The 25,374-nt window shown below is 43.2% G+C and overlaps 1 protein-coding gene across 3 annotated transcripts in view; it reads left to right on the forward strand.

Moving 5' to 3' along the window:
* Nucleotides 1-25,374, forward strand: part of SPTBN2 (spectrin beta, non-erythrocytic 2) — a 1,240,451-nt gene that overhangs the window by 594,039 nt on the left and 621,038 nt on the right. Inside the window, exon 1 of one of the 3 annotated variants that reach the window (XM_082270339.1) lies at nucleotides 20,840-21,027. The exons of the other annotated variants lie outside the window; for them this stretch is intronic. Coding sequence (XP_082126465.1) covers nucleotides 20,898-21,027 — 130 coding nt within the window. The 5' untranslated portion in view covers nucleotides 20,840-20,897. Of the gene's footprint in view, nucleotides 1-20,839; nucleotides 21,028-25,374 lie in introns of those variants that run through there. 3 annotated transcript variants of the gene reach the window in all.

Here is a 25,374-nt window from a genome sequence, read left to right on the forward strand (position 1 = left end):
TACGCACTTTAAGGTTAAACCGCCTTTCCTCAAGTTTTAGTGAGTGGCCACGTGTCTTATTGTATCTCCTTTCTCTGAATAGTTTGTTCCTTATGCTCGGGTCGCCAGTACAGTATTTGTACATTGATATCATATCCCCCCTCAATCGTCTCTTCTCCAGAGAGAATAGGTTCAGTGCTTGTAGTCTTTCCTAGCTGATGTCCTCCATTCCCCTAATTATTTTTGTTGCCCTTCTCTGGACTTTCTCCAGTTCCAGCACATCCTTCCTGAGGACCGGTGCCCAGAACTGGACAGCATACTCCAGATGTGGCCGGACCAGAGTCTTGTAGAGCGGGAGAATAATCTCTTTATTTCTGGAGTGAATCCCTTTTTTATACATCCCAGTATTCTGTTGGCTTTGCTTGCGGCGGCTTGGCATTGCATGCCACTGCCAAGCCTGTTGTCTACCAGTACCCCCAAGTCCTTTTCCATCCTAGACTCACCCAGAGGTTCCCCCCCTAGTGAGTAGCTTGCTTTCTGGTTTCTGGCCCCCAAGTGCATTACTTTACATTTTCAACATTAAATCTCATCTGCCATGTAGTTGCCCACCCCGTTATTTTGTTCAGGTCCGCTTGCAAGGTTTCCACATCCTGCATAGAAGATATTGGCATGCCTAATTTAGTATCATCCGCAAATACTGAGATTGTACTCGATATCCCCTCCTCCAGATAATTTATGAATAAATTAAACAGGATTGGTCCGAGGACAGAACCCTGGGGGACCCCACTTTCCACACCCGCCCAATCCGAGTACTCCCCATTAATCACCACCCTCTGTACTCTCCCCTGGAGCCAGTTCTCTATCCAGGTACTCACCTTATGGTCCATACCTACCTTCCTTAGTTTGTACAGTAAGCGTTTGTGGGGAACGGTGTCAAAGGCCTTTGCAAAGTCCAGATACACCACATCCACAGGCTTTCCTTTATCTAGGTGGCAGCTCACTTCATCGTAGAAGGTTAATAGATTGGTTTGGCACTAACGATTTTTCATGAATCCGTGCTGATTACTACTTATAATACCGTTTTCATTACTAAAGTCTTGTATGTGGTCCCTTAACACCCCCTCCAAAATTTTGCAGACTACTGATGTTAGGCTGACCGGCCTATAGTTACCCGGGATATATCTCGGCCCCTTTTTAAATATTGGTACCACGTTGGCTTTTTTCCAATCAGCTGGCACCATACCCGTCTGTAAACTATCCTTAAAGATCAAGAATAATGGTCTGGCAATCACCTGGCTGAGCTCATTAAGAACCCTCGGGTGCAAGCCATCCGGTCCCGGGGATTTATTTATGTTAAGTTTCTCTAGTTTAGCTCTAAGTCTATCCTCTGTTAGCCATGGCGGCACTTCCTGAGGTGTATTATCCAATCATAAGTGAAGTGTACATACATAAAAATATTTTATTTATATTATAATTCAAATCTGTAAAGAAAAGCGCACGCAACCTCGGGCAATAACGCTTTAATAAAGGACAATAACACAGTACATTGGAATTGCACTCACACTTTTCCTTTAAGACAATCGCTTTACAGCATTCCAACAGGAGCTACTCGCTCCTCCCGTCCCTCCAGATGGTGACTCTGCGGTCTCCTCATCCGCGGCTGCCACCGCTGTATCCCCGCTCTCTTTCACTTCCTGTGTTGCCTGGTCACCGGATGCCGGTTCTAGTGCGCCTGCACACTATACCAACGTGATCTACGGCGCCTCAGGAGAGCCTCAGCCAAAGCCGGAGCCACAAGTTGTACGGAGCTGCGAGGTGGGGGATTCAAGACACGGGTGCACTGCCTCTGCTGTTACTACGGACAACGCGTTTCGGAGGCTGAGCCTCCTTCCTCAGGTCCTGGGACCTGAGGAAGGAGGCTCAGCCTCCGAAACGCGTTGTCCGTAGTAACAGCAGAGGCAGTGCACCCGTGTCTTGAATCCCCCACCTCGCAGCTCCGTACAACTTGTGGCTCCGGCTTTGGCTGAGGCTCTCCTGAGGCGCCGTAGATCACGTTGGTATAGTGTGCAGGCGCACTAGAACCGGCATCCGGTGACCAGGCAACACAGGAAGTGAAGGAGAGCGGGGATACAGCGGTGGCAGCCGCGGATGAGGAGACCGCAGAGTCACCATCTGGAGGGACGGGAGGAGCGAGTAGCTCCTGTTGGAATGCTGTAAAGCGATTGTCTTAAAGGAAAAGTGTGAGTGCAATTCCAATGTACTGTGTTATTGTCCTTTATTAAAGCGTTATTGCCCGAGGTTGCGTGCGCTTTTCTTTACAGATTTGAATTGTTTTGATCCGCCCCCCCCAGTGGAGTGAGAGAGGAGCAGCAGCAACCAGGACATTTCAGCCAAAAAAACATACAAACAAAGGAGGTGAACACATGGACAGCGCCATGGGCTGGTGAAGTACTCCTCTTTGTACTTGTTGCATATCAGCATGTGCAGGATCTGTCCTCTTTGATTGTTATTTATATTATAACAATACATAAGTGTAATAAAAAATGAGTTCAATGGGTTAAATAATGTCTATGATAGTTATAGGTGAAATAAAATCAATGATAGTTGTAGACGTGAACAATCTATATTCTTCAAATAATGATTATAATTGTGCAAAATAGTAATATAAATCAGTGAGGAAGTGCCATAATCCTTTCACCAATATATAAACAAGCACCCCTGTGTGCAGTGGCCGCTCACTTCCAGCACACAGATAGTGTGCAGCAATTGAATAATAAATGAATCCTCCTGAGGCTCTTTGAACATCCTCTGGGTTCTTATAAGGGACTCCAGCATGTTATCATGCGTATTAATCCATGGCCATATAGAAGAAACAATGCCTCATAGTGTAGTAGGTTAATACAGTTTTATTATACATGAAGGTAATCCAATAGATGCACTCACATCTTGTATCAATGTTTCTCTTGGTACAGATCAACTATCAACTTTCTTGATTTAACTATTCAATTAGAAAAAAGGATTGCATAGTAACAAAAACGTATTTCAAGAATGTTGATAGAAACAGCTATATACACATCGATAGCTGTCACCATACCCCATGGCTGATCAATGTCCCTAAGGGACAGTTGATCAGACTTCAAAGAAACTGTAGCAATATTAATGATTACCGTGAACAGGCCTAGTTATTAGGCCACATATTCATAGAAAAGGCTAAGAATGAGCATTTATAGAAGAAAAAATTCAAGAAATAGCAAATGTACCTAGAGAAACATTGATACAAGGTTGTCCCAAGAACCAGATAACCACACCAGAAGTACCTATTATACTGGACTATCATATTCAACATAAACAAATTGAAAAAGTAATCAAAAAACACTGGCCCATCTTAAGAGCAGGAGCAGATAAACAACTTCAATCTGCATTACCATTACAACCTAAAATTGTTTACAGACAACTCCCTATCCTCCGAAACATTATAGCAAAGAATATTGTTGATCCCCAAAAGAAACACGAAATCACCTGTTTTCAAGAAAAAGATTTCTTTCTCTGCAGAAGATGCTATGCATGCCAGAAAACAAACAAAAAAGGAAAAAAAATGCAAGCAATTGTCCTCTACCACTACAGGGAGAGATTATCCGATAAAGGAATTTATATCATACAGAAAAGAAGGGGTTGTATATGTTCTCCAATGTCCCTGCCAAAAACAATATGTAGGGAGAACCAAAAGACCTATGTGGAAAAGGATAAAAGAACATGTACAAGATATTGTAAAAGGATTTCCTAAACATAATTTATCACAACACTTTTTGGAACACCATAATAAAGATCCCACCCTACTCCAATTTTGGGCGATTAATAAATTTAGATCAAATTGGAGGGGGAGCAATAAGGTCATTGAATTTAGCAAACAAGAATCATATTGGATTTTTGAATTAGGTACTCTTCAGCCGCGGGGTTTGAATATTGAATTTGACCTCAATTGTTTCATAACAGATTATTAAACTATTTATATGGGTCTAGGCATTGTCACTTCAAGTAGGAGTTCCCCTATTATGTCTTCACTATCTTTGATTCAGTAGTAAGGTTTTTTCACTCACTTCACATATAATTTTTATATATTATTAGTATTTTTTTATTAATCATTTTTTATATATTTTTAATATTTTCAATAATTTTAATAAATAATATTTTTTTTTAATATTGAATAAATACAATTTTAATATCAATTCAATATATTTTTTATCTAATAACATGTCTATTCACTAATATACACAAGATTCTTATTTTGCATCTTGGAGATGGATTGATTGTATTTCAAATATACAGTGATCGTACATAACTTATAGGCTTATAGGTTAGACTTATAGGTTTGCCTGTCATGTTTAGCATGCTCATCAGACTACGGGAGTTACACTGATCAGCTGTGTGAGACGTCTCTATGGTGATTTCAACAAGCCGGGTATTTATATCCAGCCCCTGTCACTGTGCTCCATCCCTGACAAAGTTACGTGACCAGTGACGCAACGCGTAGGAGGAGCAAGTGACATCATTCCCAGCTGATCAGGTTACAACCTGAGGACCAGGTGGAGTCGGGGAGCCGGCACATGGGGTGGGGGAGGGGGGGGAGATACTGCAATCTGCGTGCTTTTAATCTACTAAATGTGAGTGCATCTATTGGATTACCTTCACGTATAAAAAAACTGCATTAACCTACTACACTATGAGGCATTGTTTCTTCTTTATGGCCATGGATTAATATGCATGATAACGTACTGAAGTCCCGTATATGAACCCAGAGGATGTCCAAAGAGCCTCAGGAGGATTCATTTATTATTCAATTGCTGCACACTATCTGTGTGCTGGAGGTGAGCTGCCACTGCACACAGGGGTGCTTGTTTATATATTGGTGAAAGGATTATGGCACTTCCTCACTGATTTATATTACTATTTTGCACAATTATAATCATTATTTGAAGAATATATATATTGTTCACGTCTACAACTATCATTGATTTTATTTCACCTACAACTATCATAAACTTTATTTAACCCATTGAACTCATTTTTTATTACACTTATGGAATGTTATAATTTTTCACAAATTATTTATATATGAAAATATTTTTATGTATGTACACTTCACTTATGATTGGATATTTTAGGTCAGCAATTACTGTCTATGTTACTGTTCACCATTTGGAGTAGCGCACCACTGTATTTATTTATTTTCATTCAAGTGGCAAGTTTTATGAGTGCTAGTATGAGTGGGAGCTGCAACTCACTTAATAGTCACCTTGTAGATTTTAGAGCAGCACACCTGTTTTCTATTTCTTTTACGAGTAATGAACTAAATTCTGTTTGTTTGGTTAATGGAGTAAAATTATGTGGCAGGGGGAAGTGTTTGTGGACAGTCCACAGAGTAATCCCATAGCCATGTTTTTTTTACACTGATTCTATAGTTCCAGCTGTTGGCATCATAACAGTCCTCGGGGGAGTGATATGCTTTCCACCTCTTGAGTAGAGGCTGCCTTCGGCAATATGGCACGAAGAGGAAAGAGCATAGGGGAGAAACTATAAATCCTGAGTTGCACCAGAATTAGTCTGACTCATCTCTCCTCATGGTCACACAGGCCACTAGTCCACTAAAGTGCCTCCATCAGATGGGTGGGGCCTGCTCCAATCTGCAGTATCAGTCCCTACTACTACACCCTCAAAGGAGCACTAAAAGTACTGCTGCTGCTGTCCCTGATTTGCAGCATTCAGGTGAGGCACAAGACTATGCTTGCTCCATCTGCATTGTCCATGGCCCAGACATCCATTAACCACTTGCCGACCGCCGCAAGTACATATACTGCGGCGGTCAGCCCCGGACAGGCAAAGTAACGTACCGGTACGTCACTAGCCTGTCACTGGCTTGTGAGCCAATAGCGGGCGAGCCAATAGCGGGCGAGCGCGCGCCCGCTGAGGCGCACGCCCGCCCCGGCTCGTTCCCTAACAAGTCAGTGCATGTGACCGGCGGACCCGATGTCCGCCGGTCACTCGTAATCGTTCGTCGGGAAGGGAGAAAGGCAGGCGGCTAATGTAAACAAGCCGCCTGTCATTTTCCCCTGTGTAAAAATGGAAATCAGACGGTTCTACTTTGTAAGACCGTTGATCTCTGTTTTTACACTAGTAGCCATGTCCAATCACAGTTAGAAACACGCCCCTAGGACACACTTAACCCCTCCCTCTCCAATACAGTTAACCCCTTCCCTGCCAGTGTCATTTTTACAGTAACAGTGCATATGTATAGCACTGATTACTGCAGTAATGTCACTGGTAACCCCAAAAGTGTCAAAAATGTCAGTCAAGGGTCCAATCTGTCTGCCACAATGTCGCAGTCCCGCAAAAAAAATCGCAGATCGCCGCCATTACTCGTTAAAAAAAAAAACACCAAAAATGACAAAAATCTTTCCCTTTGTTAGTAAACGCGATAACTTTTGCGCAAACCAATCAAAATACGCTTTTTGCGATTTTTTTTACCAAACATATGTAGCATAAAACAAATTGCCCGAAAATGTTAAAAAATTTTGATTTTTACATTTTTTTTTGGGGAATTTCATATAAAAAATTGTGAAAAATATTGTTATTTTTGCAAAATTGACGCACTTTTTTTGTTTATAGCGCATGATCAAAAAATCGCACAGGTGATCAAATACCACCAAAAGAAAGCTCTGTTTGTGGAAAATAAAGGACGTCAAATTCGTTTAGGTACAGCGTCGCACGACCGCGAAATTGTCCGTTAAATTCACGCAGTAAAAAATCGCAAAAAAAACCCTGGTCAGGAAGGGGGTAAAATCTTCCGTGGCTTAAGTGGTTAAGGAGGTATAACGGGTACTTTCAACCCACAGTAGCAAACCAAACTATCAACTATCAACCAATGATAACAGTGGACACACCACTGCAATATAGTAAACCAAAAAAGAGCCCTTGACCCAACTCTTTCCTTTATTCCAGAGACCTTACTGGCTCGATATCCAACTCCACCTGCCTACATTGAAAAATAATTTAAGCAAATGGACGACCAAGGGGTGTCCAAGTGAAAGAAGGTTAGAAACCACTGCACTAGGGGACCAGTGATACCATATAAATAGGAATAAATACCAGGCACCACGTTAAACCCTACCTAACATGGCAATTAAACTAAACAAGGAAATTGATTCTACTGTAACGTCTAAATGATGTGTAATGAGTGATATGAAAAGGCCACCACTGATGACATCCAAAGAAAACTGGTTGATTTTTCTGGCTGCAGTACTTTATAATACATAGAACTGAAACAGACATGAATATTACTAGTACAGCCAGAACTTCTTATATGAATGAATACAGCACCGGCGGCGCTGATCAGTATATTCTGATGGCAAGGAAGTCTCCCCATTTTCAGAATACAAAGGCACTTGTTTCAGGTCAAGGTCCACTGGAACTACAGGACAGGCCAGTAGTATTTTCAGAGCTGAACAATATTCTCTCACCATTTGTGTAAGTTAATAGTCTCTGTACATTCACAGTGATGCATTGTCACATTCTGTACCCATCAAAAAATATGAACTGGATGGCGTAATGCAGTTTTGTGCCAAAGAAAATATAGCATGTTGCTGCAAACATGACTGTCACAATAACACTGACAGATTCAGTCCAGTAATTGGGAAATAGGTCTGCTTTTGCAATTTGACAAGCAATGGTCAACAAGCAATGTTTCCCTATGTTTTGGTGAAAATAAGCAAACTTTGTTTGAAATGTGTCAGGTTGCTCAACAATTATTGGGCAAAAAGCCTGTTTGCTTTTGAAACACAGGTGAGATTTGACAAAGGAATATTTGGGAGTCTGACTGCAAAAGAGGGAAAGATAATCAGCGATTATTCCACAAGCACTTCCATGTTTTCCATGATATTTTCTGATTTATAAATGTGGTCATGTTCTTTGGGGCACAAACATACAAATACAGTCTGTGATTTTGTATCATAGTCCATAGTACTGCCTTTGTTAAATTGGACATTTAATTCACTTTAAATTGGATGTTACATTTTTTATTTTTTTATTTTAAGTGTCCATTTAAAACTGCTTTTTGCAGCCAAAACTGTAGTTTTATATTTTAAAGTCGGGAAGAATTAGCACCTTTGTTTTGACTGTTCTTCGGAGCTTTGTTTCAACCCCTAAAATGCCACCGCACACGCAGTTGCTTGAATGGGTTACGCGTGGCTAGCGGTATTGCCTGTCAAAGGCGATGAGGGGGTATAATTTTTGCCACCTGTCTTTGCAGCTGAGGGGGGTAGTTTTGGGGGGGGGGCGGGGGGCAGAACAGATGCGGCTCAACTGCCTGTTTTTACTAGGCTATAGAGAGATTTCCTCTCACTTAAGCTGACAATTGACAGTTAAAATGTCATCCAAATTCATCCGAATTTACCTAAATTTGATTCTTGGAGGACCTTGTCAGCGTCATCTGTCTCGGCAAAAGGCATTTTAAAAATCAGCTGAGCCGGGTAGAAGATTATTGCCTAAGCAAATGACTGCATTTGTTCGGCCGATAAATACATACATAGGAGGTGCCTGATCTTCCAAAAGAGTTGTATTTTGGTCCATCCAGTCCAGAGTTTTACACAGTTCTGCTACACAGCAAAGAGCTGCAGTAGCGTGTTGCTTTTCCATCTTAATGGAGTTCTGCCTCTTCCAGATTCAGGAGGTCTAGTCCCCAATAATGGGACAGCTCCACTCTCTGACTGCTTTGTAAATAGGCTCCCACAGCCTCCTGGGTAAAATAAAGAAAATAGTAAAAATTAAAACTCTTGCAGCCACCACATCTATGGTTCAGGTGGTTGTACAGCAGTTGTACAGCAGTTGATAAACCAGTCGACTTCTGTACAACCAACCTTTTAGATTTTTGCCACTCGATCAGCGCTGCTGGCTATAGCTGGCAGCGCTGATCAGTATGCTCTGATGGCAAGGAAGTCTCTCTGCTGTCAGAATACAAAGGCACAGTGGGGAGGATTCCCCCATCCACCTTGTATGTGTGGATGGGGGAAACTAATCTTTTTTCATTCAACCTGCTGGATGAATGAAAAAAAGGAATAATCATTGGGCAACTTTAAGTGTTAGAGAAAAAGTTTAGCGGCACTGTTAAAGGTAAAGTGTAAAGTTAGGAAAGGAGGATGTTTAGGGGGACTCCTGTGCCCCCTTGTTGATCAATGTAAACCACAGCCATGGCATCGTCGGACCGCACCCGAACCGGGAGACTGTGCAGTCGAGGCGTCCAATAGAGCAGGCAGAGCTTGATCGCCCTGAGCTCCCAGACATTAAGCACCAAGGAAGTGATCGACAGATCGCCCAACAGGATCAGGTGAGAACCCGTTCTCAACAGGAAATCGTCCAGATACCCGAGGATTGCAATCCCTTTGCGCGGGAACAAGGCTAACACCCCGGTCAAAACCGTGGCAAAAATTCAGGGTTTGTAGTCTAATATTAGAAATGGGAACAGTGTACACTGCACTTCTGCAGTACACAGGAAGTGATTAGCTCACAAGATTTCTGGCAGGATCAACTGGTATTTTGTGCACCTGTTTAACCACTTGCCGACCCCCGCACGACTATCTACGTCGGCGGTCAGCCCCTCACAGGCAAACTAACGTAGGGCTACGTTGCTTGCTTGTGAGGGTCTAGGGAGCGAGCGCGCGCCCCCGGGGGCGCGCTCCCGCTCCCGCGTGGTCACGGACCCCCCGCGCGTGTGACCAGCGGACCCGATGTCCGCCGGTCACTCGGCGATCGGCGGGGGAGAGGGAGAATGTCAGGCAGCTTGTGTAAACAAACTGCCTGTCATTCTCCTCGCTGCAAAGACACTGATAAAACGGATCTGGTATGTAGATCCGTTGATCAGTGTCCTTACAGCTAGAGCCACAGCCAATCACAGTAGAAACCACGCCCCTAGGGACACACACAGCCCCTCCCTTCCAAATAAAGTTAACCCCTTCACTACCAGTGTATTTTTACAGTAACAGTGCATATGTATAGCACTGATTACTGTAGAAATGTCACTGGTAACCCCAAAAGTGTCAAAAATGTCAGTCAAGGGTCCGATCTGTCCGCCGCAATGTCGCAGTACCGCAAAAAAAATCGCAGATCGCCGCCATTACGCGTTAAAAAAAAAAACAACAAAAATGAAAAAAATCTTTCCCTTTGTTAGTAAACGCGATAACTTTTGCGCAAACCAATCAAAATACGCTTTTTGCGATTTTTTTTACCAAACATAGGTAGCATAAAACAAATTGGCCGAAAATTTTTAAAAATTTTGATTTTTACATTTTTTTTTGGGGGAATTTCATATAAAAAAATGTGAAAAATATTGCTATTTTTGCAAAATTGACGCTCTTTTTTTGTTTATAGCGCGTGATCAAAAAATCGCACAGGTGATCAAATACCACCAAAAGAAAGCTCTGTTTGTGGGAAAAAAAGGACGTCAAATTCGTTTAGGTACAGCGTCGCACGACCGCGCAATTGTGCGTTAAATTCACGCAGTGCCGAATCGCAAAATACCCCCTGGTCGGAATGGGGGTAAAATCTTCCGGGGCTTAAGTGGTTAACAGACATAACAAAACACTTCAATACTATATTTACTTGATCCAAAGGAAGGCGTCGTAATTGACAATGGATCTACACAGGAGGACATTTGGCGAATGAGTAGGGTTACTATGTACCCCATACTCATTCACATGGGGGGCAGGAATTTGAGGGCCCCCTTGTTAAAGACCCCCACAACCACCAGTGCGGCTAGGCTGCCAAAAAGTCTCCTACATGTGGTATCTTTGTACTCTGAAGAAGCAGTAGAATGTATTTTGGGGTGTCATTTCAAATATATTCATGGCATGTGTGAGCAATATATCATTTAGTGACAACTTTGTGTAAAAAAAAACAAATAATAATAATTTTTCCAAAACTTGTGGCAAAATATAAAATATTCCATGGACTCACCATGCCTCTCAGCCAATAGCTTGGAGTGTCTACTTTTCAAAATGGGGTCATTTGGAGGGGTTTTGTGCTATCTTTAAATTTCAGGGCCTCCGCAACTGTGATAGGTAGCGAGGAAGTAAAATAAGGAATTTATGCCATTAGAAAGGCTGAAGGTGGTGATTGGCTTTCGGGGTCCTGTACACAGCTAGGCTCCCAAAAAGTCTCACACATGTGGTATCCCTGTACTCAGGAGAAGCAGCAGAATGTATTATGGGGTGTAATTTCACATAAACCCATGGCATGCCTGAGCAATACATCATTTAGTAAAAAAAAACAAAAAAAAAACAAATTGTCATTTTACCGAAACTTAGGGCAAAATATAAAATACTCCATGAACTACTATAAAATTACTATAAAATTACTTTAAACCCCAAAACATTATATATTTTTTTAAAGCAGAGACCCTACAGAACAAAATAGTGGATGTTACAATTTTTTTTTTTTTTGTCACAAAGTATTTGTGCACAGATTTTCCAAACGCAATTTTTTTTTATTTAATGCACAAATACACTATATATTTCGTAATCGTTTGGTAGAATTTAAAAGATGATCTTATGCTAAGTACATAGATACCAAACATGACGTGCTTAAAAATTGTGCACGCCTGTGCAGCCGCAACAAACTACATACATTTTTAAAAGTCTTTACAGGTTACCACTTTAGACTTACAGAGGAGGTCTACTGCAAGAATTACTGCCCTCGATCTGGCGTTCGTGGCGATACCTCACATGCATGCTACAACTGCTGTTTACATATGACACTAGACCGATGCTTACGTGCGCCTTTGTGCGCAAGCACGGGGAGACGGGTGCTTGAATTTTTTTTTTTATGATTTATTTTGCTTTTTTATGTTATTTTGATACTTTTCCTTTGAATTTTTTTAAATTTTTTATCATTTTTATTGTTATCACAGTGAATTTAAATATCCCCTATGATAGCAATCTGTAGTGACAGGTACTCTTTTTAAAAATAATTGGGGTCTATTAGACTCTAGATCTCTCCTCTGCCCTTAAAGCGTTTGACCACACCAAGATTGGTGTGATAAGATGCATTCTCAATGGCGCTGTTTATATCTGGCGAAACCGCAGTCATGAAATGCTCGTAGCTTCCAGTATCTTAGGCCATAGAGATGATTAGAGCCATTCTCGTCTCCAATCAGCTCTATGGTCAGATAATGGAACCCGGTGGCACAGGAGAGCCCGAGAAAAACCACAGAAGGCGGTGGGGGGGCTTGTAAAAGCACTATAGCGGCTTATTATCCGCTAGGATCCCTTTACATGTGAGCCGAACGCTGGCTGTAAAGAATGATACCAAGATGATGCCTAAATCTGCAGTCATCATCCTGGTATAACCACTCAAAGTCCAGCAACGTACCAGTACATTGCTGGTCCTTGTTCAGCATTTATCGTAGGTTTTTTTTTTTTTCATGCGACCTGGGGGCTGAATGAAAAAAGAGAACCTCCATCCACATATATCGACACAGATGATGAAATTTCCGGCAGAAAATGTGTGGTACATCCATCATTAGACCGCCCAACATCCACCCACTTCTAATGATGGGTATAGATGATGAAAGCCATGTATGCCTTTTTTTTTTTTAACTGCGGTGGTGAAATTACCTCCTACAGCGCTGCCATCAAAGATTTCCATATATGCTGAGCGCAGACACTGTTGCTGTCAGAATATATAAATCAGTGTGGCAACTGATGGGCGTACCTGCAAGGCAAACAATGGTTAAGAATAAAACAGTAAAAATAAAACATTACATTATAATAGCATAGAATGTTGGTATCTAAAAAGTAAAAGATGGTTAACAATGAAAAACAGTAACAATAAAGTACGGTAAAAGTAGAAAGAGTAGAAGTATAAGTAGAAGAGCAGAGTAAGAACAGAAAATTTACTCAATAAAACGACAACTTTTTTTGGCTTTTTTATTTATTTATTTTTTTATAATTTTTCTTTGTAACTTTTTTTTTGTAACTTTTTTTTACACTTTTTTTTTTTGTAACCGTAAAACATTCCAGGTTAGGGTCTCTCAAAATGCGATCGCCATCGAACATCTTTCTAGACCCTGTGTAAGTGTGCCCTAGACTGTGCCGTGCTGTACCCTATAATAATAATCCCCTAGTGTGTGGTAGCGATGGAAACATTCCCCGATGCAGAGACCAGGTTGACCAGGACAGAAGAGACAATAATAACGGGTGTCATGCCTAAATCCGCATTTCCTACAGACACGACATCTTCTTTGGGGGAGTCTTTGTGTAGGGGTACTCGGGAGGACATAGGGAAAATTCCTCTCATGCAGCCGGCTCACTGCATCTGGTAAGGGAAGTTGGGGAGCAGAACCTCCTGGATACAAAAGGGCTTTGATGATCTCTTCCTGGAATTGTAGGAAGGATCCACTTCGTCCTGACGCTTTGTATAGCACATAAGCGTTCAGCAGAGCCAATTGAAATAAATAAACAGACACTTTTTTATACCAGTGTCTGGCCTTATGGGAAATTAAGTATGGCGCCATCATCTGGTCGTTGAGGTCCACCCCTCCCATATTAAGTTTTTGGTCGTGGACACAGAGGGGCTTCTCCAAAACACCAGTTGCCGTAGAAATTTGCACTGTCGTGTCTGCTTGAATGGAGGACAGAACGAAAACATTCCGTGTATCCCTTTACTTCACTGCAAGCAATCTGTTTCAAGCAGGCTCTTTCCCCCCGTCTAAGTCGGGTATCTACAAGCCCTTGGGGGAAGCCCCGGCGATTAGGTCGCACGGTGCCACATGCGCCAATTTAATATTCAAGCAGGTGACTTAGGCCCCGTTCACACTGGGGCGATCCGACTTGCCGGGGCGACCTCATAGGTCGCGGCGCGCTGCTCGCACCGCGACCTCGGAGCGGCCGGCACGGACTTCATAACACTGAAGTCTATGCAGGTCGCTCCGGGTCGCCCCAAAGAAGCTCCGGACCCTTTTTCGAAGTCGGAGCGACTTGTGTCGCTCCTATTAGAACGGGTCCATCGCTTCTCTATGGCGAGCGACCTACGGCGACCTGTCAGGCGATCAGGTCGCCTGACAGGTCGCCCCAGTGTGAACGGGGACTAAAAAGTGTCACGCTTGTGTAAAAGTTGTCCAAGTATAAATAGTACAACTTTCCGAATAAGGGTGACACCAAGTCCGACACAACCTTGCCGCTGCTCCCTATGTAGCCTGGGCAGTTGGGGGGCTCCACATATTTTCCCTCGTGAACACGGAAACTACATGTATAGCCTGTGGCCCTGTCACAGAGCTTACACATCTTGACCCCATATCTGGCATGCTTGCAGGGGATAAACTACTTGAAAGCAGGGCGGCCAGAAAACTTAATCAGGGACTCATCAACACAGACAGCAGCTTGTTGGGGGATAAACAAGGCTGCAAATCTTTGATTGAAATGGTTTACGAGGGGCCGAATTTTGTGGAGCTGGTCATATCCAGGGTCACCCCGAGAACGACAGAGTTCATTGTCACTGAAGTGCATGAACCGCAGGATTTGCTCGTATTTCGTCCTGGCATGGAAACAGAGAACACGTGCATATGGTGAATTGGGTCAGTAGACCAATATGACCGCAACAGTAATGCCCATGTTGAGGGATAGGCCCAGAAAGATATTAAACTCTGAAACAGTTATAGGTTTCCATCTGAATTCTCTGGCAAGGAAGAAATCTGGGTTTGCGGTGATCGATTAGCATATAAATTGCTTTGGTCCACAATAGATCTGTACAGATCTTCCGTGAAAAACAGCTTGTAAAAATCAAGGGAAGTAAAATTGTCGGTTTCCACCTGAATTCCGGGTTGGCCAGTGAATGGGGGAAGTACAGGCGCTGCAGAATCTGTGGGCTGCCAATCAGGATTTGCCAGCTAATAAATGATTATGTGAGTAAATGTAAAATGAAATAAACCCAAAAGATTTTTATCTTATTGGGAAATATGAATAGAATGCCAAATAAAATTGGATAAATAGAATGTGAAATATAAATAAATAAATAAATAAATAAATATATTGGGAACTCAATAATTAGAAAGTGGTATGGGGAATCGGATCTGGTAAATCCAACAATAATGGTTCACAATATCTTAGACTGCAATAGTAAGAATTCCTCAGATCAAAGGTTCCATCACATAAAAAAATAATAAATTAATGGTAACACAATGGAGAGAATTGGATCCAGTAGTTCACAATATAATAAACTATAATTTGCACAGTTTCTTCAGGCAATGAATAAATTCAAAGTGCAAAAAGTGACAAAAGGTGCAGAGTGAATATAAATAATTTAAGTAGTGGTGTCACATATACCAAAAAATTCTGAAGTGACCAAAATATAATCACGTGTGGATCCGAAAGGGGTCAATGTAAAAACTAAAGTGATAAGGTGCTGGTAAAACAAGTGGTGGGCTTATTCTTCTACAGGAGATATAAATAATCAATAATATAACTCACACTATCAAAAAGGTGTGGTGTGAATTGCTTGCACAACCACAGTGCTGACACCAGGTAGAAAACAAATAAAATGATGTGAATATTAATTAGAACATATAAAGTGTCTGGTTCTGAAAAAAATTGCGACTACAAATTAGAATCGCACAAAATGAACAGTCCAATTCTCCAAATCGCATGAAAAAGTGATTCCAATGTTGAAACATAGATCAGTCCCAAAATGTGTAAATCAGGTGACTACAGGTGCTGTGGACCACTTCAGGGGACTCCAGGTGTGGTCGGTGCGATTGGACATGGTGCTCCCCTCACTCCCAGGACCACACTTATCAGAAATTATCACCCCTGCAGAGGTAACAAGCCTGAAATCCTAGCTGGATATGGTGTTCAAGGACCCTCTGTATCCTGTGCCTAGGTTTCTTTATGTAGCGTGGCCACTTTTAATCCAGGGGTATCCAGGTGAATATATATATATGGGGGAAGAAAACTTGTATAGTGTAGTACCGTTGAAAATCAATATTTTATTAGTAGTAGAAAAAGTACTCACAAACGAGGCAAATAAGCGAGCAGTGTAATTGGTATCTTTTCCAAGTACGCTGTAGCGGTAAGGCTCTTCCAGAACGCAGTGCGTTCCACAGGGATAGGAAGTGACGCGGTGACGCTCTAAGCGTTTCGTCAGAATGACGTCTTCAGGAGTCCTGAGTCTTCAGGAGTCTTCTCCCATATATATATTCACTTTGAGCCTTTTATATTCATATATATATATAAATTCATATTTATATTTATTCAGCCTTACTGCTCATATTCATATTTCCCAATAAGTTAAAAATCTTTGGGGTTTATTTCATTTTATTGGGCATTCTATATGTTTGTATTTTGGAGTTTGACCTTTTTCACCTTGCTCACATAATCATTTATTAGACACTTCCAGGCAGCGCCATTTACCTCTTCCATATTCCCCTTACTGAACTATATATCCTTTATGATTATAGATAAGAGGTGGGCTGCAGCCATTTTTAATTTTGTTATAATTATTGGTCTTATATCCTAGTGCGGAATTCTTTGTTTTTCTTGGATTTGCCAGCGCATCAGGGAGGACACTATGGGCTCTACGGGCTTGTCTTCGAATTCTCAGTGGCTGTGGGACACTGCTTGTGTTAGTCACTGCAACAGCTTGAACTGCACTTGTGGGACTTGCCACGTCACCAAGTGATACTGCAGTGCTGGTTTGTCTACGACCAGGATGTACTAGGCCGCTGATGCTTGCCAGTCCACCGGCATTAGTAACAACACTCTGCTCCATACAAGAACCCTGCGACTGTTGCACTTCAGCAACCCTAGAACAAGGTTGGGTACACCTGACCTTAGCAGGGACAACTCCGTCATCAGAGCTATCTGTCAGGGTGCTACTGCTAACTACAGGTTCGTATACTGACCCTGATTCTGCCAGTGAGGCTTCCCCATCACTTTCATCTCACATGGTCAGTATCCTGCAGGCCTCTTCACCAGTGTACCTCCGTTTGGACATTTTGGCCAATGAATTTATAGGTACCTAGTGTGACTCACAGGTAAAAAAGCACCTGGTTGTCGAGGACTGTTTGAATTGCTATGAAAAAAAACTCTGCTAACGCTGCGGTTTTGTGTGTTGTGTTAGGGTGGGTAGGGTGGGGTGGGCTGGTCGGAGGAGCTAAACGCAGGTGCTGGCAGGTGTCGTGGCGTTTTGGGAACCCTAACTATTGGTGACGCTAGTATAGTTCTGATCATATGAAAGATATTGATCCGTTCAGAAACTATACTAGTAATGGAGGTGTTTAGTGTGTATGTGAGTGTATGTGTGTGTCACTGGCAATCAAAGGGTTAAATTATATTTTTAAATATGCGGCAGGGATCTGACACTGTCCTAGATTGATGCTAACTAATGTCACCTGTGACACTAATATAGTGATCAGAGAAAAGATCTGTACACTATAAAAGTGACACTGTGACAGGGCAATGAAGGGGTTAACTGGGGGTGATCAGGGGGTTAAATCTTTATTGGCAGATGGCGGGTACCCTAAACCTATGTAGGAGAGAAACTAACCATCGCTAACGCTAAATGAAGTCACAAGGCACACTATTACAGTAATCAGCAAAACAGCTATATACTGTATATAGTGTGCACTGTGATAGGGAGTGAAAGGGTTAACTGGAGGTGATCAGGGGGTAAAATGTGCCTATCTGAGGGGGTGTATGTGTAGTGTGGTGTACTCACGGTTCAATGCTCTCTCCTCTCAAGCTGGAACCAAAAAGGGCTCCACGAGGGGAGAGCGTAACATTTCCTGTGCCGTGGGTTTACAAAACACAGGCAAAGGATGGTAGGGCATTGGTCAGAACCGATCGCCAGGACCAGGTCAAAAATCATTGGCCTGGACCTGATGATCGATCGGTTCTGTACCGAATCAAACGCATTAACGCGCACCCCCGAGCCATGCTCGCGACCGATGTAGCCCTACGTTGGTTGGCGCAGTATATCTGCGGGAGAAGGTCCGGAATTGTTTACGTTTTGTTATAACCTTACCTGTAGGTACAAATTATAAATCTGAGTTTACTACCGCTTTAAAGCGGTATTAAACCCAAATCCAAAAGTTTATTATTATGCAGCTTACCAATTTTTAGATGTGATGGCTGCATTGTTTCTTTTTAGGCTTTCTTTTATATATGTTCACCTGGTGATCCTGCCATTAAGTCTGTTGTTTTTAATTATTTATGTAAAACCTTTATTCCAGAAGGAACAAAACTGTTTGCTGTACCTGCTTTTAAAATGTGAGCTGAGTTTGGCTTCAATTTGTTAGTGAATATTAAATCTGTTACTGCATCCTAGGCTCCATGCACACTAGCGTTTTTTAAGCTTTAAAAACGCTGGGTAAAATAACGCTGGTAAAAGCTTTCTGCAGTAGTGTTTAAGAGAGTTTAGGAGCGTAAGGGTTTTTATTAGCGTTTTTGCAGTTCCCTAAAAGAAGGGGAAAAAAAGCTAAAAAAATGCTATTAGTAGCGTTTGGCAGCGTTTCTGCTGGAAAAACACTCCAAGAAACTACAAAAACATTTTTTTTTTCTGCTCCTAGATGCGTAAGCTCAAAAAACGCTAAAACTCCCCTCTCCCCAGCCTGACAATGCTGCTGTCCAAAGGTGTCTGTTATTTCTTCATCTAGGGCAGTGATGGCGAAACTTTTTGAACCTGAGTGCCCAAACGTTAACACAAAACCAACCTATTTTTATCAAAGTGCCAACACTGCAATTAAACTGCAGACAGTCACCCAGTCACCCAGGTGATGATAGCACACTCCAAGAGGGATTGCAGTCAAATACAGCACTCCCAGGCTTGTCCCTCCTCTTATTTTCTCAGGGCATAACTGGGACTGTAGTTTTTCTTTAATTGATTAAAATGGAGCCATAGTCTTCCGGGACTACATGTCCCATGGTGCATATGTTCTGGCTCCTCATTAGTCCGTGGCTGCAGCCAGTGGGGAGGTAGGAGGTATCAAAGTGGGTGGCGATCCCTGTAAGCGCTGCTCTGTCCCTGTCCCGCGCTGACAGAAGAAGGGGGATGAGCTAAGCAAATACACTGACAGCCCGCGCTCGCTTCTCCACTTGTCACAGTGTGGCCAGTGGCAGTGGCTCTTGCGTGCCAATAGAGAGGGCTCTGCATTCCACCATGGCTTCACCATCACTGATCTAGGGCAGTGCCATCTTAAGAGCATTAAAGATCCTGGGCAATGCAGTGTACTGGGGCCCTGCCTACACAATCACCCACGAGAACAAAAATGGAAATTATCAATAAGGCGATATTTATTGGTACAGCAGTGCCAGGCTAATGGCAGCTTCCAAGTTCGGCGGCTGAGTCCGGTGAACACACACAGACGGGAGTCAGACTCAACTGTCCTGTGTGTGCCTGTTCCCGTGAAGGCAGACAGGTTTTCCCGCAGTTGTGGGCTCCCCCTCCATGGCCCAAGTGGACTGGCAGCAGCATGGGCCGACAGTCGCTTGCCACCTGCTACGTTCGGCAGCGGGATGCACACGGGAATCGGGACTAATGCCTCGTACACACGCAACGATTATCGGCCGACCGATGGTGCATCTTTTGTCCAGAGTGTTGTTGTGTTGGTTGGAATGTGCCTAGACTGCACATAAATTTTCTCGGCCAACAAAATTCTACTTCAGAAGTGATGTCATGTGCTGGTTTACATTCCGTGTGTTCTTTCTTCTCTGGGCATGCCCAGTCTTGCTCATTAGATTTTTGTCTGCCGAAATCTGTACTGACTGACGGAAAATCGGCCGTTGTGTTGATGGCCAACAAAAATTTTATAGCCTGCACACCAGATTTTATTCGGCCGAAAAGTCGGAGTTGGTTGTCGAAAGTATCATACTAACAAGCCGAAAATCGGCCGATCGGACGTTGGCCGAAAATTCCCGGCCAAAAATCGATGCGTGTGTACGAGGCATAATGCTTGGCTGGGTCACTGGGCAGGTGGGGCACCCCGGCAAGTGGGGCCCCTGGGCAACTGCCCAGCGTCCCCATTCGGTAAGATGGCCCTAAACAAACAAGCAAATGTACTGTCGATGCAGCACCTATTCCCTGCGCTCTGAGTGGTGCAATCCTCTTATCCAACCTGACTGTAGGCTTGTAGATGAGAACAGATGACACGGCAACTTGATAATACTTCAGCCTTGCAGCCCCTCGCTGGACCAGGGTGGTCCGGAAAACACTGTAAACGACAACAAAGGTAAGATGGCCCTGATCTAGGGTGTGTTACTGACCAGGCCTAAAAAAGAAAACTGTTGCAGCTACTACATGTAAGGATTGGTAAGCTGCATTATAATACATTTTGGTTTTTGTTTAATAACGCTGTATAGATTTGGAGAGCTGGTTTTAGGTAGACTGATACACTCTGTCGCCAGCCTTTTTATACTTTGTATCTCTTTATGATTCCCCTCCATGTACGTTACACACACTGATACACCTGGATGTTTGTGACTTTCACTTCTCTCAGTGCGAGGTCAGACAGGCAGACTGAACCACCTCCAAAAATCTCCTCCACCCCCCTCCCCCCCCCCGTCACACCTTTCCCGGTGGTTGCACCCAACCTGCCCCCTCCAGCTCCTCCCTAGCCCCGCCCTCCTCCTTAGACCTGGCCGGAGCGAGTGTAAGGTGAGGAGAGCGGAGCGGGAAATCTGCGAAGAGGAGGAATCTCAGGAATTTCGGAGTGTGAGCTCTGCGGGTCACTAGTGAGCTGGAAGGTCGAGCGATCGATGTGGAGATCTGGATACGTTTAACACCCTAGTGTCTGGATTGTCAGCGGAGAGCCCGGTAGTCCCTTAGTGCTGGCTGTATTGTCGATGGAGATCGTTGTCGTCTGGTGACTGATCTGATTGTACGACATGTATCAGATGTATGAATCCGGTTATGTGGAGGTTCCCCGGCCGGGCTCCCCTCCTCTCTCGCCCGCCGCCTTCGTCAACTCCGTGCAGTACTCCAATGTGCTGGAGGGACGATTCAAACAGCTGCAAGGTGAGTGGCCGGATCGGCGCTACAATCTCATCGGACGATAAGTTTGATTTTGTGTTTAAATGTGCAGATCAATCAGGGGCACCACATACATTACAACCGCTGTACATCCAATCTACTTCTTGGCAGGTCTAATGGACATGGTTACACACAATGGGAATATCAGACGAATGATTTTTTTGCATGTTAGTCTCCGTATCGAAAAAGAAAAGGTTACTAAAGTACGAAAGAATAAAAATTCGCAAGTGATGTATTTTATCTTCAGGTGAAAACTATTAACTATTTCAGCTCTGGAAAGGTTACCTCCCCTTCACGACCAGGCTTTTTTTTTTTTTTTACTGCGAGCCGGGGTATTTTAACTGACCGTTGTGCTAAGCTGTATGTGGTTTTTATTTTTTGCACTATAAACAAAAAAAAGACCAATTTTTGAAAAAAGAAACTGTTTTTTTCTTTCTGCTTTAACCACTTTAGCCCTGGAAGATTTACCCCCTTCCTGACCAGGGCCTATTTTGAGATTTGGCACTGCGTGACTTTAACGGACAATTGCACGGTCGTGCGATGCTGTACCCAAATGAAATAGATGTCCTTTTTTTCCCCACAAACAGAGCTTTCTTTTGGTGGTATTTGATCATCTGTGCGATTTTTTTTTTTTTTTTTTTTTTTTTTTTTTTTTTTTTTTTTTTTTTTTTTATGCAATATAAACAAAAATGGAGGGTCAATTTTGCAAAAATAACAATATTTTTCACATTTTTTTTTATATGAAATTCCCCCCCAAAAAAAATGTAAAAATCAAAAATTTTTTAACATTTTCGGCCAATTTGTTTTCTGCTACCTATGTTTGGTAAAAAAAATCGCAAAAAGCGTATTTTGATTGGTTTGCGCAAAAGTTATTGCGTTTACTAACAAAGGGAAAGATTTTTGTCATTTTTGTTGTTTTTTTTTTTTTTAACGCATAATGGCGGCGATCTGCGATTTTTTTTTTTTTTTTTTTTGCGGCATTACGGCGGACAGATCGGACCCTTGACTGACATTTTTGACACTTTTGGGGTTACCAGTGACATTACTGCAGTAATCAGTGCTATACATATGCACTGTTACTGTAAAATGACACTGGCAGTGAAGGGGTTAACTTTATTTGAGAGGGAGGGGCTGTGTGTGTCCCTAGGGGGGTGATTCTAACTGTGATTGGCTGTGGCTTGAGGCGTAGGAACAATGATCAACAGTCCTACATAGTAGAACCGTATGATCACTCTTTCTACACAGGGGAGAATGACAGGCGGCTTGTTTACATCAGCCGCCTGCCTTTCTCCCGCTGTCACAGACAATCGTGAGTGAGCGGCGGACATGGGGTCCGCCGCTCACACGCGCAGGGGGGGGGGGGTCCATGACCGCGCGGGAGCGCCCCTCCGACGGCGCTCGCTCCCCAGAGCCTCACAGGCTAGTGACGTATCGGTACGTCACTTTGCCGGTGAGGGGCTGATCGGCAAGTGGTTAAAACCTATGCCATAAAAAATGGGAAAAAATACATTTTTTTTTTTTTTTATAATCAGTTTAGGTCAATATGTATTCTGCTACATGATTTTGTTAAAAATTTCCAATAAGCGTATATTGATTGGTTTGCCCAAAAGTTTTAGCGTATGCAAACTATGGATTATAGTTTTACAGATTATTTATTTTGGTGATCAGGGACTACGATGTTGTGGTGGACAAATCAGACACTGACACTCTTTTTGGGGAACCAGTGACAGTAATACAGTGATCAGTACTAAGAATATGCACTGTCACTGTACTAATGACACTGGCAGGGAAAGGGATAACATCAGGCGATCAAAGGGTTAAATGTGTCCCTAGGGAGTGATAACTAACTGTGGGGGATGCGTTTTTGCTGTGAGAAGGCAGAGGTAAGTGTTCCTGCTTCTTCTGAATGATTGGACATCAGGTCTACCGGACCCACTGATCAGCTCCTGTTGTGATTGGACACAGCAGGTCGCCGGCGGGACGCGTGCGAGCGCCCCAGACCTACAAGTGCAGAATCGCCTACATGTATGTGATTCTGTGCAGAGGAGCCGCCGCCCCGCAATAAAAGTACATTGGGCGGTTGGCAAGAAGTTAAACCAAAATTGTATAAGAACCTTTTTCATGTTTGTCCCTCTGAAAGCTTTGTAGATCAGATTATTTTACAATCACATCACTTTTTTTTGTAGGATTTTCTGATTGTGTACGGGCCTCATCGCTCACCACACACTTTACAATCCCCATTAGTATGATTGTATCCAGAGTGATTGGATAGATGAGGCGTGTCAGATTGTAGTGTATGGTTACCCCCCCCCCCCCCAACTTTTTTAAAAATGTGTTTATTTTTTAAACATGACCACACAAATGCACGGGGCAGCCACAAACCCGTAGGGGGGTCCCATTGGGAATGAATGAAGGTTACAAGGCACCCTGTAACGTGGGGTTGTTGGGCCCATCCCTAGTGAACAGCAGCCAAGTCTGAGTGCTATGTGCACAGTGTGTGTATGGAGCTCTCAGGCAGGACATATCTGTTGAGGATGTCACAGTAGAATGTTGTCCCCCCGGCAATGTGTGTGATGAGAGCCACTATCTGTCCTTCATATGACGCAATCTGTCTGTGACCTGTGATTAGGCAGATAAAGCATGGACTGCACTGGAGGTTAACGGATGTGAGTTTATATTTTCAGGTTGCTTGGACCTGGTACAGAACCTGACCAGATGTCGGCTGATCTTTGTTTACATCCAGCCCCTCCCTCATAGGGATTCAAATGTTGATTGTTTGGAATTACATGGCCCTATCTTCCTTTCACACACACAGTTTAGGAAACATGTGAACTAAGACAGGTGTTACATATGACATGGGTGTTACATATGACATGTTTCTCCTCTGATCAGACTTTGGAGGAGATTAGTCTGGGATCCTCTGCTGAGATGAGATGGAAGGGCACCTGTGTGAAAAGGGCCAATGGTGTCACCGATATATCTGCAAATAGGTAGAAGGTCAAGCAGAGTATTGGTCACGCTTTCCCCGGGTTCACATTTGCTGTGTGGAATCCTCTAGCCTGCTTTTCTGTATGTGACATCACACCTGACTGTGAGTTCTCATCTGCCAATGACAACACTTCCTGTCTCAGCCTGGCAGTATGGGGCCATTTCCTCACAATTAGCAGCAGTGTTGTCAGCCTGCTGTGTGCACTCCTTCAATGGCAAGTCTTATCAGGCAACATAAGTACTAACTGAAGGTGTGCCCAGGACAGATGGACAACGCTGCTACTAAAACCTGGTATGCACTATCTATACGTTTTTAGTTTAACCCAGCAGGCTGAATGAAAAAAGAAAGATAGCTGTGCGCGAGGTAGATTGTTGGGCTCTTACAGGGGGAGCACTCGCTGCCAGCACTTACCGGATGTGAGATGGGCTTCTGTTGGACAGGAAGCTGTATATAAGGGCTGAAGGTCGGACAATTCCTACTGTACCTACTGATTTTGGCCTTAGGCATGCCATAGAGCAGTGGTCTCCAAACTGGGGGCCAGATGTGACCATTTTGCTTGCTTGCTTTTGTCTGGCCCTTGGGGCATTTTTCCCCCTACTATAAGCAGCAGTGGAGCATCCTGATCACAACAATGGGCACTATTCCTCTTACTGACACCAGTATTTAGGCACACTTCCTCCCACTAATACCAATAATTGGCAACAACGATGGAGCACTATTCCTCCCACTAATACCAAAGATGAGGCATTGTTTATGCCAACTGAAGCCAGGACATTTTCTACTCCTGCTGGTCACAGTCAGCCCCCCTAAATTTTGAAGGACTGTAAACTGGCTCCTTGAAATGCATTAATTTTTCCTGCATATTCCTTCCTGCTGAATCTGAAAACGTGTCTGCATTTGGTGTAAAAGAGCCTGTGGGGTTACATACAATTTAATGCATTTTTTCCCCCTTTCCACAACCTGTGATCCATCTGGGAGATTTACATTTACTTCCTGTCTTGTGTGGGAAGTGAGTAGAAATATTTCCTGAGGTAGCTCTCCTCTTTAAACAGTTGTCAGTGTAAAATTGGATCCCTACTGGAAGATTTTCCCTCTCAATCTTGTGACATTTGGGTTTTTCCGTTACCTGGCAGTGATCACGAGGACATGGCTTTTCTGCACTCAGAAAAGGCATGTGGAATGCAACTAATCTTACCTGATGTCCCGACTGGACTGGGGGGGAATGATCAGAAAACAGTAGGAGAGGTGAAGGAAGCACAGATCTATATAATGAAGGGAGATCCTTGTACTACATTTTCTCAGGTACAGTTTCCTCTTCAGCAGTAATGTCAGAACTGACTTTA

The sequence above is a fragment of the Pelophylax lessonae genome (assembly GCF_965119305.1).
Source record: "Pelophylax lessonae genome assembly, chromosome: 10".
In the NCBI taxonomy this organism is placed as follows: domain Eukaryota; kingdom Metazoa; phylum Chordata; class Amphibia; order Anura; family Ranidae; genus Pelophylax; species Pelophylax lessonae.